The sequence below is a fragment of the Lupinus angustifolius genome, chromosome LG11 (assembly GCF_001865875.1).
Source record: "Lupinus angustifolius cultivar Tanjil chromosome LG11, LupAngTanjil_v1.0, whole genome shotgun sequence".
NCBI lineage: Eukaryota > Viridiplantae > Streptophyta > Magnoliopsida > Fabales > Fabaceae > Lupinus > Lupinus angustifolius.
In genome coordinates, this window is record NC_032019.1 from 17,246,425 (window position 1) to 17,262,990 (window position 16,566).

At 31.5% G+C, this 16,566-nt stretch overlaps 1 protein-coding gene across 2 annotated transcripts; it reads right to left on the reverse strand.

The window, feature by feature from the left end:
• LOC109361072 (subtilisin-like protease SBT5.3) lies at positions 2,735–15,805 on the reverse strand. Of its 2 annotated transcripts, XM_019606378.1 has the most exons (11): positions 13,382–13,521; positions 13,175–13,284; positions 12,864–12,961; positions 12,600–12,767; positions 9,966–10,074; positions 6,217–6,751; positions 5,074–5,168; positions 4,690–4,935; positions 4,223–4,337; positions 3,923–4,136; positions 2,735–3,518 (listed from the first exon to the last, which is right to left on the reverse strand). In XM_019606378.1, exons 1-11 carry the CDS (start codon positions 13,466–13,468, stop codon positions 2,986–2,988), a joined length of 2,310 nt encoding a protein of 769 aa, XP_019461923.1. In that variant the 5' UTR covers positions 13,469–13,521; the 3' UTR covers positions 2,735–2,985. The 2 variants fall into 2 exon arrangements, with proteins under 2 accessions (XP_019461923.1, XP_019461924.1); XM_019606379.1 differs by lacking the exons at positions 12,864–12,961; positions 13,175–13,284; positions 13,382–13,521 and adding an exon at positions 15,801–15,805.

The following is a 16,566-nucleotide window of genomic DNA, read 5'->3' on the forward strand; positions in this document are numbered from 1 at the left end:
ATAAAGTGCTATATATTTTTCAGTAATATACTATACACAATTTTGTTTTATAATTTTTATTAGTCAAGTGTCAGTCAAGTGTCAGTCAAGAGAGGTAACTATTTTGGTAATAACAACAACTTATTCAATTGGATTTTCTAGCCGCTAAGTCCCTATACACTTAAAAAATTGTATTTGTTGTTAGTCACATTTATAAACATCGTTAATTTCCTAAAATTCCAAACAAAAACAAAATATAATGCTTTCAATGTTATTATTAAAAATAACTATAGGTTTTGCTCTCTACTTTCTTTTCATTTTCACATATACCAAACAACTAATAAACCATCATGTTTTTTATTATTTTTCTCTTTTCAACTTTTCTTTCCTTTATTTTTCTCTAGTGAACCAAACATTGTGAAAGTCATTAGTGGTGCAAAGGTAAAGAGAAAAGGGTGGAAAGTTTGAAAAACGTGGTACCATATTGTGGAGAAAAAAGAAAGTTCCATAGATAAACTTGTTGCAATAATGCAACTTGGTGCACTATAGCACATTAATTTATTGTTTCCATTATGAAATTACTAAATTATCTCCATTAATACTAAATGCATAGTAAAGTGTTATATATTTTTTAGTAATATACTATACGCAATTTTGTATTATAATTTTTCTAAACAAATAAAACATGTTATTACAAATATACATATTTAAATGTCAAGCATAAGTATTTTTATAATAATAACAACAACTCATTCAATTGGATTTTCTCATCCCTAACTCCATATACACTTCAAAAATTGTATGTCGTGTTAGCAACATTTATAAACATCGTTAATTTCCTTAAATTAAAAAAAAAGTACAATACAATGTTGCTAATGTCATTATTAAAAATAACTATAATATTTTCTCTTCACTTTCTTTTCATTTTCTCTTATAACAAACAACTAAAAAATCATCAAGCTTTCTACAGTTTTCTCTTCTCAACTTTCCTTTCCTTAATTTTTCTTTTGTGAAGCAAACATAGTAAAAGTGATTACTTGTGCAAAGGTAAGGAGAAAAGGGTAGAAAGTTTGAAAAATATGTTACCATAATGTGGAGAAAATGGAAAGTTGCATTCAGAAACATTTTGCAATAAATGCTTCCTTATGTACTCTTGCACATTAATTTATTATTTCCATAATGAAATGACTAAATTATCTCAGTCAATACTAAAGGTATAGTAGAATGTTATATACTTTTCAATAATATGCTATACACATATCTGTTTTATAATTTTGTAAAGAAATAAAACATATTATTATAAATATACTCCTTTGAATACCAATTGTTAGTCAAATGGATCATTTTGGTAATAACTACCCCTTCAATTCTTATTAAGATCCTAGAAAAAACTAAAAGTACACATTTAATTGAGTTCAAAATTTTTTGATTTGTGATGGTGGTCACTTAGGTTGTTGAGTGAACCGACTAAAGAATTAATCACTTTATGGCATCTAAATCGACTTATTATCCTTCCTTAAGTGTGACATTAGTGTTTTAAATTGTAGTTGTGGTCGTGATTGTGGTAGTGGTTGCGGTTACTGCAATTGTGATTGGCTATTGCAATGTGGATTGCGGCCAATGCGAAGTGAATTATTTTGTTATTAAAAAAATATTTTTGAATTTGATGCGGATTGATGCTATCCAAATGCGATTAGATGCAGTTGCATTGCGGCTTGATACGTCCGCATTATTATGATTCATAGTCATACTACAAATTGTGGTATAATGCGATTATGGCGGTCACTATAATCACAATATTGTGACCGTATCAAGTGATATAGTCTGTAATTTAAATCACAAGTGTGATACCATTCATGTTCCTTCACTGCTATCTTCTTACTTTTCCATCCATTCCATTTCTTTTCATTTTGTTTGTTGTTAATGGGTTTTTCCTTTAATTATTTGGTTGTGTTTTTGTAGGTTTAATTTTCATTATCGAACATTTTGTCTTCCCTATTTGAAGACCTTCATCTCATCAGCTGCATTGGGAGGCTCATATCCTCAACCAGTTTGTCACTACAAAATAGTGAAATACTGTTTTATTTATCTAAATAAGAAAATAAAGTATCTTCTGGTGTGAAAAAATAATTTTATCTCCTTAAACCAGTTAAATGTTAACATGTGAGTTAAGAAGCAATGTGTCAACATTTAACTAGTTTAAAGATACAAAGTTAGCTCTTAATACTATGAGATACTTTATGGACACAACTTAGGTGTAGTACCGTACATACAAGTTATCCTGGTAACCAATTATAATTGGACAGATGTAATTTTTTCTTTCTAATAATTAATAATACTTAACACTGTGAAGTCTTCCCAGTTTGTATCATCTTCTTTGTTCTCTCTCTAGGTATAAGGCACTCTCTTTCATTCCCTCATTCAAATTTCACTTACGCAGACAGATCTTAATAATTTATTATCATACATAGAACTACAAATAACAAAAAAATACTACTAGTAAGGAAATTTTGTATATACATATTATCACTTTAATCTGAATTTAGCAGTTGCTTGCTTCTTCAAGTTTCTAAAACCAATTATGTCTGGGTTTGAGAAGCCCTTCCATTTGAATCCCATTTGATTAGCCATGTCAATGATGAGGAAAAAAAAGTACACATGTCCAGTTATAATTGGTCACCAATACCATTTGTACTTAAGATACTGTACCTAAGTTTTGTCGGTACTTTATTCTCATGAAGAAAACATGGAGAAAGAAAGCCAGCTAAGTAATTTTTTATTCCTTTACTCTTATCCAATTATTGATAAGAGGAAATTACATAACGCACAAATTCAGAAGCAACTGATATAATTTGGAATATGCTACTAATCAATTACAAAGGTAACTTAGCTTATTCACATATAACTACTTAATTTCTGTTGGAACAGCTTGTAACAATTAATTATGACACCGAAGATTATTACGGCAGAGTCACGATTTCGTTCCAACAATTTCTAAATTTCTAGCTAGAAAGCCTTCACCACAATTGGACTCCTTACATAATGCTTGCCATCTGACCATGTCAACTTTCCAAACACATAGTTATTTGTTGTTTTCCCTTTCTTAGCTTTCAAGGTTACTTTAAAGCTCTTCTCTTCACCATGTTTGAACTCCAAGATGCTTGGCTTCACAGAAATCGCGATCCCATTCGGGTTTTGAACATGAACAATATACGTTGCTGGAGAACCAACATTCTTTAATGTCCTTTTAACTTTTACTGATCTTGAGAGATATGGGACTGTGATAGAAGGATAGTTGAGGTTGAGGATACTAAATTTCCTTTGGCGGTTATAAGGACCTTTTGAAAATATTGATATTTGTGTTTCATTGTAGCCTAATGCACATAAGAAGTTCAGATAATCGTCGATCGTTGAATCGTAAACAAGGCCAGGATCCATTGCGCTGTTTGGCTGAGCATGTCCTGCACCATAACTGAATGGTGAAGCCAGGCCATCAGTAGCATTCAGAAGTGGCTCCGCGTCGTTTTCTAATGTTGTAGCTGAAAGTAGCAGAGGAAAATTTACCAACTCCTCATGTGCACATTACACAAGTGATTTCTTATTCTAAAGCACAAATTTGACATTGGAGACAAATACTATAAGACATGGATACATCGATATAACAAACTTTAAAACTTATAGGACATAGCCTTATCACATTACATAATAAAAGACGAATATTTATCTAGTAAGTATGATATTTCTATCTATATAAGTATGAAGATTTCAAAAATTTAATGAAAGTTGTACAATAGAGTTAGGTGGGTGTGTGATTCATGTTTTGCTCATAATGAAAAATCATTGGATGCTGCAAGAAGCTAAACTTGTTATTTCTCAGTGATTTTATTGTAGATTGACATAATAGAAAGAGTTTGAGGGGTAAGAAACTTGAAGAACTTCTTACCAGTTGTCATGATTGCTGATTTAATTGCAGCCGGACTCCATGATGGATATAGCGCTTTCAATAGGCCAACGATGCCTGAAATGTGAGGGCATGACATTGATGTGCCCGAAATTGAGTTATATGGAATGCGGCGCTTGTCAAACTCCTGGTTAGTAGGCCCTTCAGCTTCAGTGTAAGCTGCTATAACTGACACTCCTGGTGCAGTGATATCAGGCTGAAAAATGAAACCATAGTTCTTAGATATATAGAACTTCACAACAAATTACAAGGCAAAGTTTAATTTTTGTAGGGTAATGACACCTTTAAGATCTCTGGTATAATAGTATTTGGTCCTTTTGATGAGAATGCTGCCATTACTGGGGCTGGCTTAGTATTCAGTTTTGTCATTGGATGTGTAATATAAGCCACAGGAAACCTAGCAATAAACCAACAAGTTTAACTTGAAAACTGAGATTCGCATTTACTTTTCGAACAAAATTTAGCTGTTATTCTTTAGGTGTGTTTGTGCGATGATCTCCAATCAAAATAAAAAACGTCGCTACACACGTTACATTTTCATTAATGGTTTGTTACATATGTTATATAATCATCGGAAAACAACACCACAAACACAGAAAATAACACTTAAGTGTTGTCCTTATCCTTTCGGGGTTGATACATTGCAGATAAAATATCTGGCAATTGTGCATATCTCCCCCAAAGTATTTCTAGCAAACATGCATTATGATACTATATGCTAGACTAGAATAGAATGCAAGATATCTTACTTGGTTGAGTTGATGTAACTAAAGACAGTAACACCATTAGTGAAATTGACATGAGATGCAGCAAGAACATGAGGATCAGCTAAAATTTCATTCCCACTAGCCTCATCATTTGCAAGAACCATTCCGACAGCACCAGCTAGAAGAGCTTGCTCTCCCTTGTCCACTCTTGCACTTATCCCTCTGAGGCATACAACGATTTTACCCGTCACCTTGGCAGGATCCAGTGTTCCATTCTGGCACAGAACACTGCATAATTAAATCAGATTATAATGGCTTCACATGAATGTTAGTTATCATATCTAGTACTATGTTTATGTCCATGGTAAATGTAAATTCTGATTCAGCAAGATTACAACGAGATTCGATTTTTTTTTTTGTACTTACGCGTCTGCAGCTGTTGCGCTAGCCAATTTAGCATCCGTAGCTTTAATAATCGGGTAGAATTTGTGTGGCAACCTTGCAGAAGATAAGCTTTCACCCTTCAAATGAAACATACAAGTTTATTATTGAGTCAGAACTCAGAATATCCTTGTAGAAAATGCAGTATACAAGCATACAATGAGGTGGTTAGTCAATAATTTTGCTTTTCACTTAGGTCCATACAACAAAAACGAGTTTTCCTCAACAAATTGTACCTACATTCCATTTTCTTGTTTTTTTATTTTTATGAAGTATAAGATTTAGTCTATGCTTGCCTTGAATACTTAATCATGAGTGGAACGGAATGAAATGGAACAAGATCACTATACCATTGTTTGGGTATATTGTGATGCAAGGAAATGAATAATAAGTTGGTTGCATATTATTCCATCCCATACAGTCAAGTTGGGATGAAATATATTTCAATCAGGTTTCATCCTATGCCATCAAATCTTAAACAATCCAAACAATGTAAGTTTTGTATCATTTCATTCCATTTGGCTCCATTACATCCATTTTCATCAATCCAAAAATAGTTTATGTACATTCGATCTGTAGAAATTAAGGATGATAAAGATTGATTTAACTCAAGTATGAGTAAGTCCAAACAATTTATTATAAAAGCAAAAACCGTTACAAACGATAACAACCCAAATAATAACTAACAAGATAAACATAAAATTTAAATAAATTCAAATAAACTGAAACTAACTTAAACATAAATAAGATAATGTTCTATCAATCAAAATATCATCTAACACAATCTTCATCAATAGCCTTAATCATTTTCATGTTATAATATTTTATAAAATGTAGCTCATTAATTGAATTAATCGTACCAGCTCTTAAAAAACCTTTCCAAAATTGGACATAATTTGCCTTTTGAACTGGGATAAGGATTTAATGTTTCAAACTGTGTCTCAAACCATATTCCTGAGTAATAAAAACATATCATATCGTTTAAATTTTATTATTATTTCTCTGTTTTTGTTTCAATATCATTTATCCAGGATGACATAGTTTGAGACACAGTTTAAGATAACATATCCTTACATTAATCATGTCTTGAAAAGTGACAAACCAATAATGTTTGAAAAAGTGACAAACCTGCAAGGTGATGTTGTTGCCAAGGACAACATAGCTAGGGAACTCTCTATCCATAGTGCTAGCACCAACTGTAATATACCATGGTGCAAGGTTCTCAGCAGTAGCATCAGCAGGGCCACTATTACCAGCAGAGCAAATAACCACAATGCCATGCATAGCAGCATGGAAAGATCCAATAGCAACACTATCATTGAAAAAATCAGTGGAACCTCCACCAAGTGACAAAGACAAAACATCAACACCATCATGAATAGCCATATCAAAAGCTGCCAATATATCTGCATCAAAACACTCATCACCATTAATGGGGGGCCAACAAACTTTGTAAGCTGCAACATGGGACTTTGGTGAGCCACCCTTTGCTGTGCCATAGCCTTGGCCATAGACACTGACCCCAGGTACCATGTTTCCACCTGCTGTTGAAAGGGTGTGGGATCCATGGCCTTCATTGTCACGAGGTGAGTCAAAGGAAGAGTTTAGTGGTCCAGTTACTGATGCATAGCCTTTGTTGAAGTACCTTGCACCTATTAGCTTCCTGCATCATTCACCATATCATTGCTTTACAATCACTGTTACATCAAAGTTCAGGTAAAACCAATGATTTATAGTGAGGACCGGGTCACGTGATCTGTCTACAATATTGCGGCCATCGGAAGGCTGCAACTAGTAATTTAAATTGGGACTACATCACTTGATGGGCCCCAATATTAGGCAATATTAATATTGTGGTTGTGGTGACCGCCGCAACTGCATCATATTTCAATTATGGTGTGACTTCAAATGAAAATAATGTGCTGCATTGAACCATATTTGGAACCCATCAAATTGTAACAAATTCAAAAATATTTTTTAATCACAAAATAATTTACACAGGAATAACCGCAATAACCACAATACAGCAATTGCAACATCATCACACCATAATTATAATGTGTTATTGAATCACAATGGTGTAGGGTATTGAGCCATAACACTTTTTGGGCCGCATCAGGCACATCGTTCATATCCAATTCAAAACTATAATAACCACAACCATAACCGCAACTGTGATCACAAGAACAATGATAATAACTACAATAATTTTGTAAAAGGATTAAACAGGTTTTTACACGAGGGAGTATAGATTCTTTTTGAATTCGGTCCTCCAGTTTTTACTTTTTAGTCCTTACTTTATTTTAGTATTTTGGTAAATAAAGATGATGGGAACCGAAACCTTAATTTGATAAAAATTTAAAGCAAAAAAAAACGTATTTATGTCATTAGAAAATAAAAAGAAATGTAAAGGAAAAATTGAAATAAATAACATTCTTTGCTTATCTACATTATCCAAAGTTCAGTTTCAATCTTTGCAAAAAGATTGTTTATGGCAGGTATACATTAACTTTGATAAGAATATCCAACCCTGAAAGATTCTTTTGAATTTCAAATTTTATGTTATTTATTTTATTATTTATTAGCATAATTTTATATTATTTAAAAAGTATATCTTCTGTCCTATGTGTCAATTCATATGACATGAAGTATGATTGGTTAAAATAAAATTTTAATTATTAAATATTTTTTTGATCAAATACAACTTATGACATATAAAGTAACACATATTATGAACAAAAGATATAATTAATTAGCTTTTCCTTATCAAATCAAATTAGCTTTAGGACTTTAAGGGTGTGTTTGGGAGTACTACTTTGGAGGGGGGAAGGAAGGGGAGGGTTTAGGAGAGGGACTCCCTTGTTTGAGAGTTTAGTGGAGGGGAGGGTTTTGAAGGATCTTTCAAACCCCCCTCATACCCTCCAAATACCAAAATACCTAGTTCCCCCAAATTGGGGTGTTTTTGGAGGAAAATAAGTCAAATTACCTAACTACCCTTACTAATTTCTATAACATATAATACATAATATACTATTGATTTTTTAAAGGGGAGGGGTAAAATAGTATTTTTGTATTACATTAACCCTTCATCCCTCCTATCTAAATTCCACACTCCCAAATAAGGGAGAGGGTTAGTTGGATTTGCCTTCTCTTCTCCCTCCTTTCCTCCCCCTCTTTACCCTCTCATCCCTCTCATTTCATTTCCCTCTTAACTCCCAAACAAAGCCTAAGAGGCTCGACTCCCCCATCTCTCAAGTGGTCTAGGACTCATCAAATCAAATTTATCCATCCATATTATCTTCATTTCTTTCCCAATAAAAAAAGTTTTAGGAGTTTGATGAGTGAAAGAGAGGTATAAATTAGAATTATCACTATAATTCAAGAGGAAAAATATATTTTCCCAAATCATATCTTATACACTATCTTGTATCAATAAAAATGAAGAAAAATAACGATAATAATGAATATTTAAAAATTTTAATTTACTTAAATATCTTCATTGGTGTGGAATAACGTCGATACATAATTTGAGACAACATATTTCTATTCATATTTCAAACCCACATGTGAGTTAATATATATATATATATATAATTATTAAATTATCCATCATTCAATGAGATTATTTTTCTTGAAAAGTCAATGATGATTAAATATCAATAATAAATAATATAGTGACATTGTATAAAACTCATATACTATCAATATATATATCTTTTCTTATTTTTAAATTTAGGGGATAATAGGATATTATTTTAGGTTTAGAGGGATGGTTTTTAGCTTATTATTATTATTTTACTTTTAGTCTTCTAGCACAATTTCTAAGATTTCTCGGAGAAAAATTTACAACTGCTTGCACAAGTTTTTGGAAAATTTAAAATTTCTCTTTGAACTTAATTTATACAATAATTTATTATTAAACTACATTCTGATAAAATTAAATATATATCTATATTATATTGCCATTTTGGTATATAGTCTAATTCCGGGAGGAATAACAAAAAAATTATATGTAAAGTGATTAAAAAACTTAGAGATCAATACTTTAAATATAAATATAACTTATTGTAAAATATTATAATATCATTGGATTCATTTTGTCAACTAATGAGACAAAAGCTTAACTGTTGTTGTTATTTCAACAACCAAAAAAACATGTCAATTTTGATGCTATATGTATTTGGGAGTATGAGATTTGATTCTCGGATATACTGGTTGGATTGATTGGTTATGAAGGAACCAGTGTAAGACTAAGACTTTGATTCTACCCATCACTCAATTTAGATTCTTTAGTGAATTGGATGTTCAAAGTGAACTATGTTCATAGTAAGAATATGTGCCATTTTTCTTTCTTTTTGGCAGTATAATTGGTGTGAAAACAACCAGGATAAAAAGTTAAAAATGAAAGATAGGTATAATGTTGCTTTATAAGGAATAAACTGATCCATTGCATATTCCAAATAAAGGAGGCTGATTTTTGAAAATAATTATCTCTTCTTAATAAATAGCCTAAAAAGCATTTTGACCATAACAAAAATATGTCAATTTGTTATGAGTTGAAAGTAATATAAGCCTCCACATTTTATGGTTAGGAGGATCTTTAAACTGGTTTATTTAGAGAATTAATATTACACTATTTTTATACAAAGATGACAGAATGAGAAACACAAACTAACTCTGGTATTTTTTGTAAGGTGTTTGGATATTGACAGAAATAAAAATAATAACATTATTAAGAATTTTAAATTTTCATGAATTAAATATGTTCCTTTTTCATAATTTTCCCAAGAGTAAGGTGAAATCATTAAAAGAAAAATATTGGAAAAACAACACTTGGCCAATAAAATAAGTAATGAATATATAGAGAAAGATGGTACCTGTTGCAATGAAAATCAGAGTCTGCTCCATTATCACATATTCCTTTCCACTTTGATGGAATTGGTCCCAACCCTTCTTCACTAAAGCTCTTGGATTCAGGCCAAACTCCTATAGGAAGCAAAAGTTATGAGCATGGGAAAAGAAAGTAAGATGACCACTAAGAAGCTTTGATTGTAAAAATAGAGATTCTGTATCTATTTCAATCTCATCCAAATTAGCTTAAAGCTAGCAACATGGTCCTTTTTATTCTTATTGTCCTTCCACTTTTCATATTATATTTTTTATATAACCAATCATATTCTATCCCTATGGCTAAATAACTAATTTCTTTTGAGATATGTATCTATCTTACCTAACATGTGTTGCTCTTAAGAATCGAACTTTTAATCTTGACTTTTCATATTATATTAAGAGTAAAGACCTATTTCGGTCGCTTAAATTTTTTACGTGTAACAAGTTATCTCTTTCGGGATATGTAGTTGTCTCATGTAACATATGTCGCTCTCAGGAATCAAACCCTTAACCTTGACTTTTTATGTTATATTAAGAGTAAATACCTATTCCGATCGCTTAATTTTTTTGCGTGTAACAAGTTGGTCATCAAAAAATTGGAAAACCCAAAAAGTCTAGATAAAAATCAAATGTTTGAGTCATATTATTCACTTTTAGTATTTTTATGATCTCTGCCAAGAACTATTTTGACTCATAATTCCAATTTTCTAATACTAATTTAGATTTTTACTTTTTCCTAAAATCAAAATCATATACTCAAAATGTATAATGACCAAATTGAATATTCACTCTTCTATTAAATATCAAGCTGACTTATAGATAGTGTACATGACAATTTTCTTATTAGTGACCTTATTGTTTCACCCCTAGAGTAGTCGTCTAGTCCCATCTTAAAGGGCCCTCTTAGCCCCACCTCATACTTAAAAATAAACATATCCATTTTAATTTTATTAATCACATAATGAAAAAGGAATCATAATATAGTTTCTTGACAATGAAGTATAAGGTTTACGACAAATGTTATTAATGAATGCATATTCATAAACTGAACTGTATATTATATATACGTACATAATTGTAAATATGTCAACATACTTAGTTTGTGACACCATGCATGAGATTCAGCCAAAATTGAGTATAAAGCAAAAAATTAAAATTATATTATAACAACTCAAGGATAAGATTCCAAATTGCCAGCTTCGGCTTTTTCAATGGTGGACCTGGGGAAAAACAACTGAAATTCTGCTACCCTATCATGTATCATCATACCTTATGCTATTCTATATTCACATTATTAGATGTTACTTCCAAAAAAAACAAAAAAAAAATAGTCATACAAGACTCTTACTTCATAAAATTTAGAAGAGTAAATATATGTAATTTTACTCAAAATAGTAGATTATTTTTAGAATTTGAATCTAAAACCTTATAATCACTAAACAATAATCTTATTGCTATGTTCATGATCTATACAACTCCTCACCCACAAAATATTTTGCAATTTCTTTAACATCATTCATAAGTGAGCATGACTATAGGTCGGTCTTCATGACCCAATAACCCCAGATTCAAATAAATAAATAAATAATACGTAGGAAAATATGAAACTCTCTAAAAAATCTTGTTGGTGGTGGGAATAGAGATCTGCATCTTCTGCATGTGCGTGAGTCAACAATCTAAATAATAAATAGTCCTCCCCTCTTCCTATTTATAAGGAATTAAAGTTTATCTGCTTTTTAATTTTCGGGAGCGACATTTGTTAGGAGAGACAATCATATACTATAAAAGTAATTGGTTTTTTAACCATAAAATGAGAGAATATTCTTGGTAATACCAAAAATACCTACTTACAATTAAACAATATATATATTTGTAATTACCCTTTATATTTCTTTATTTATATATATTTCAATAAGGAAGGATTTCATTTATTCTAAAAGTAAGTTTTTAAAACTTACTCCTCATTCTAGTCATCAATTTTATGAAAATTCAATTATTTGAATTAGTTAATAGATCTAAACCATTAGATACTTATAGAATCGATGACTATAATAATGAATAAGTTTAAAAGACTCTTAGAGTAACGGAAGGAAAATGTCATTTTGGGATAATATTTTTCTTTAAAAGTTTCAAGAGTTACACTTTCTCTTACACTTATATTTTAATATTTACGAAGTAGTTATAAGTGATGATAGAAGGGAACATCATGTTCCACTTTATCTACCATAATTAGTATGATTGTTTAGTTAATCATCTGGTTTTTTTAATTTCTGAATTATTGTGATAAGATTCATCAAGAACAAAAAAAAATGTTTTCCTTATGTATACTAATTACGTAATAGGAGTGATTTAAATAATGGATCATATCATATGATACATCAGTAATATTATAGTCGTGATGATTGCTATAACTAAATTACATTGCAATTGTAATGTTATATCGAGTTACAATAATATATTCGTTTGGGACTAATCATATTAGATCCATCAAATTCAAAAATATGTTTTAATCACAAAACTTGAAATTACAATAATTATATAATGGCTACTATATCTACCATTTAAAATAGTGTAAGATAGCAAAGAAGAATGAGAAGTTTTAACAAATAAAAAAATCTCACCTGTATCGAGGTTTCCTATAATGACACCTTCACCATATCTAGCTTTCTTCCAAATTGAGCTTGATGGCATCACCCCATAATCATGTTCTAGCCCCATGAATTCCCATGACCGAGTTGTGTGTAATTTCTTCCCATTGTTCAAGAACACTGACAATACTTTTGGATGCTCTACAACCATTTTTAACATTAATACACATGAGGAAAAGGATCTAAATATCATAGTAAGAGAAAACAAGAGAATGATGAAAAATCTAAGGTTCTTACTTGCAATTTCAGCTGCTACTCCTTCTTCAAATGTTGCAGCAAAACCATTGATATGTCTTGTGTAAGAGTAAAATATTGACTCTTTTGCTGTATTAGAACTAAATGGAAAGAAACACAAAGTATATATTATCATATAATTCATATGTATTGACAGTGTAAGTGTTTTTTACACTGTCAGCAAATCATTCATCGTATACTAATTATCACTGTCTCTCAAATGAAAGTAATATAAATTAATGATGAATAATATGCTTAAAATGTGTAGATTTTAAACTATTCGAAGAAAGAAGATTTTGTAGAGTTTGTCATACCTTCCTAGGAAAGATCCAAGAAACTCATAGTGGGATTCTGTGACTTGATTGAAATTAATTGAAGACAATTCTGGATCATGTGAGTGGGCTCCAAAGTAGACCACATACGACTACAACAAAATAATCATAGGATTAGTGCATAAGAAAAAGATTAGTGTTTTTCTCAGTTGTTGTACCTTTTCCAAGGTTGCATATTCAATGTCTTACCTTTTTCACTGCAAAGATGGGTCTATGCAGTAGAGAGAAGAAAAGAAGTAGTAGGAGAAAGTGAATGATTGGACTTGGAAACTTCATTGCTTTGCTTCTTTGAGAATTCCTCTTCCTTTTCTTTGTTTTGGATGTAACAGGACATAAACCTTCAGTTTTATAAAGGGGAGACTACCTAATAAAATGAGAGAAAAATATGTATACACATGTTTTAATAGATTTTTATATTGTCATTATATTATTTATCATTCATATTTTATTATAATTGACCCTAAATAAAATTAGTACAAATGAAAGATTGATGATTCAGTAACAATATATAAATTTTTGCATAAATATTACACGCATCAAAAAAATTTGTGAAGAATTATAATTAGTATAAATGTTAATTTGGCTCATAAAGTGGACTTGAAACTTGAACTTACATAAGATTTGATTTTGCAATTTAAATTATGGGGTTTGGATATTTAACTAGTGTTTGATGATAGGAATATTTTCCAGCACATTTTTTTTATAAGAAATGATGCCTGATGTCTAATAAGTTTCATTCATATTTTTAATTATCAATCTAAAATATTTTTTAAAATATGTTTGATATTTTTGTTGGGTTTGGGCTCCTTTTCTATGTAGAGAAAGACCCAATTGGACAAAGTCCACTTGTGCCACTTAATCTAATAGTTATGGGTCAGATGTGGAAAAGTAGTGAAGGCAATTTATGCAAAAAGAGGCAATTGAAAAGTGTGAGAGAAGATAAGAAAACTCAACCCGCAGGAACCCCGAGCAGCCGTGGGAAACTCGTGACTACATCTTCGTTCACAGTTAGATCGGGCTGAAATTTGGACAGCAGGTTCACAGCTTATAGTACTTCATTCTGAAATGTGGGATCGGTGAGACGACGTCCGAGGAGGTAGAAAATGAGTTGTTACAGCAGTTGTTTTTCTGGTTCTCATTTTCAAGCTTGTTACTCTGTTGTATGCTGTATTGTTGAGCACGTTTTGTGCTGTATTTTGGAGACATTCTTGTATTCCTATTTTGATTATAGTGGAGCTTGATTGACTGACTTGTAGCCGTGGTTTTTACTTCTAACTTTGGGAAGGTGTTCCACGTTAAAATTTTGGTGTCCCTTGTGTGTTACTGCATTATTTGATATTTCTCCTCATGGATTCTAGCAAGTTGGGGAAATTATTATCCACTATATATACTTTGTTAGAGTTTATATCGTTATTGTGTTGAATTTCCCATCAATTTCAACAACTGTTTGCTTAAAATAAAAGCTTGGAAATAGAGAGCATAAAAATAATTTTATAATAAAAATGAAAATTTTGAGTATATTACCTTCTAAGGTATTTCCCCTTCTACATTTTTTATAGATAATTTTTAGGTTTTAGTTTTCACCATTTTTATATGATTTTTTCAAAATTTTATGCATATTAATTGAGTTTGTTAGCGATATATCCTTACATGAGTTTGATGAGAAAGAGAAAGGCAATAGATAAGTTCAATTTTTAGGAATACCAAAATATTTCTTGCAAGTTTATAAAAAATATTGGAACAAACAACGTCTGACATGACATGTTAATTGCACATATGGCAATTCCATGCTAAAATTTCTACTGACTCAACAAAAATGCTGTGTCGAACATTTTTTGGTTAAAATTAAGATACAAAATGACTGTTTTGTATCATTTTCTTCTCTTTTCACCAGCTCCAATAAAAAACACTTAATATAAGCCCCATTTTAGTTTATACTGTAAACGAAATTTTCAAACATTCTTCATTCCAAATCATCTTCATTACAGGGTGAAATTCCATATAGGAGGAATTCATTGATTGTGAACTATACATGTTGAACAAACTCAACTTCAATCTTTCAATCATAATGATAGTAGAAAATGCTGATATTATGATGATGTGAGCATAACCATCTACATGTGGAAATTAAATCAATAAATTACTATAACATAAAAGATCTCATCTTGGGAGTTACTAAAAGGAATTGTATTCTTTGTTCATTGCATTATAATGAAAATGATGAAGCAAGTAACAAGAAACAAGCATATACGGTGGATGAAACTGATTACTTGGTACTTAATAACTTCAAAATAACCAAAAATCATGTAATGATTAATATACCACGTCGTTCAAGAAAACTCCAAAAGAAATCTTAAATTAGCAAGGCCATCCGTCAATAGATAGTATGGTATTTGGAACAAGGGTATATTTCACAATCGCAATGAAAATTGTATGTTCTATCCCAGTCATCCGGATATCCCATATCTCCGAATAGCTCTCTTTCATAACCGATCAAGATCCGATCACACTAATTAGGGGATCTCACATATTCGTTGATCGGGCCCAATAGGTCGATTCTGGTATCACTTTCGCCTGACACACCGCCAACAACACATTGTCATGCCACCTGCAATCTCATATATCCCTTGTCAACGCGACAAGGACAGACTACAATATGGCTACTAGACCTGACACCACCTATAAGTCAACCATGCATAGAGTATGGCCTTGCCAAAGACGTCTAACATGGAAAAAGCAGCACCCGACAGGTTAGAATGGTCAGCCATGACAACAGTATCCTCCGAAACTATGTCACCCACCTCAACCATTATAAATAGGGGTCTCCCCCAACAGGAAGTATTAATATTCCCTCAATGTTTGTCATTATTACTCGCTACTTATTTCTTGCCTCTCATTTATTGCTCCTGAGCATTACCTCTCTAGTTTCATGCTGACTTGATCGTTAGAGAACCTTTTCAGATACCTCCATCAGCGAGTCCAAGTTATCATCAACCCAGATACCAGCAAAGTAGCTTTACCCGAACCTATAGTCTGACCAAATCGTTCATCCACGAAAGAACAGAACTTAAGCTCAAACTATGCTTACCATTGAAAGATTGAGCTTGAGTTTGTTGAACATGTATGGTTCACAATTAGTGAATTCCTCTTTTATGGAATTTCGCCCTGCAATGATGATGATTTGGAGATAAAGAAGGTCCAAAATTTTGTTTACCAGTAGGGATTAATATGGTGCTTTCAGAAATCTTGAAGGACTAAGATGAATATTTTTTTCTTGGAGCAGATGAGGAGTGAGGAAGGTGACACAAAACGACGTTGCTTTGTGTCTTAATTTTTTTAAAATCAAAACAACGTCATTTTGCTGAGTTGCGAAA

Coding starts and splice junctions, on each gene's coding strand:
- LOC109361072 (XM_019606378.1), bottom strand. CDS start 13,468: ATGAAGTTTCCAAGTCCAATCATTCACTTTCTCCTACTACTTCTTTTC. Junction 5,169..6,216: donor GCAACAACATCACCTTGCAG/GTTTGTCACTTT, acceptor TTTCATTTGAAG/GGTGAAAGCTTATCTTCTGC. Junction 4,338..4,689: donor AGTTACATCAACTCAACCAA/GTAAGATATCTT, acceptor GTTTATTGCTAG/GTTTCCTGTGGCTTATATTA.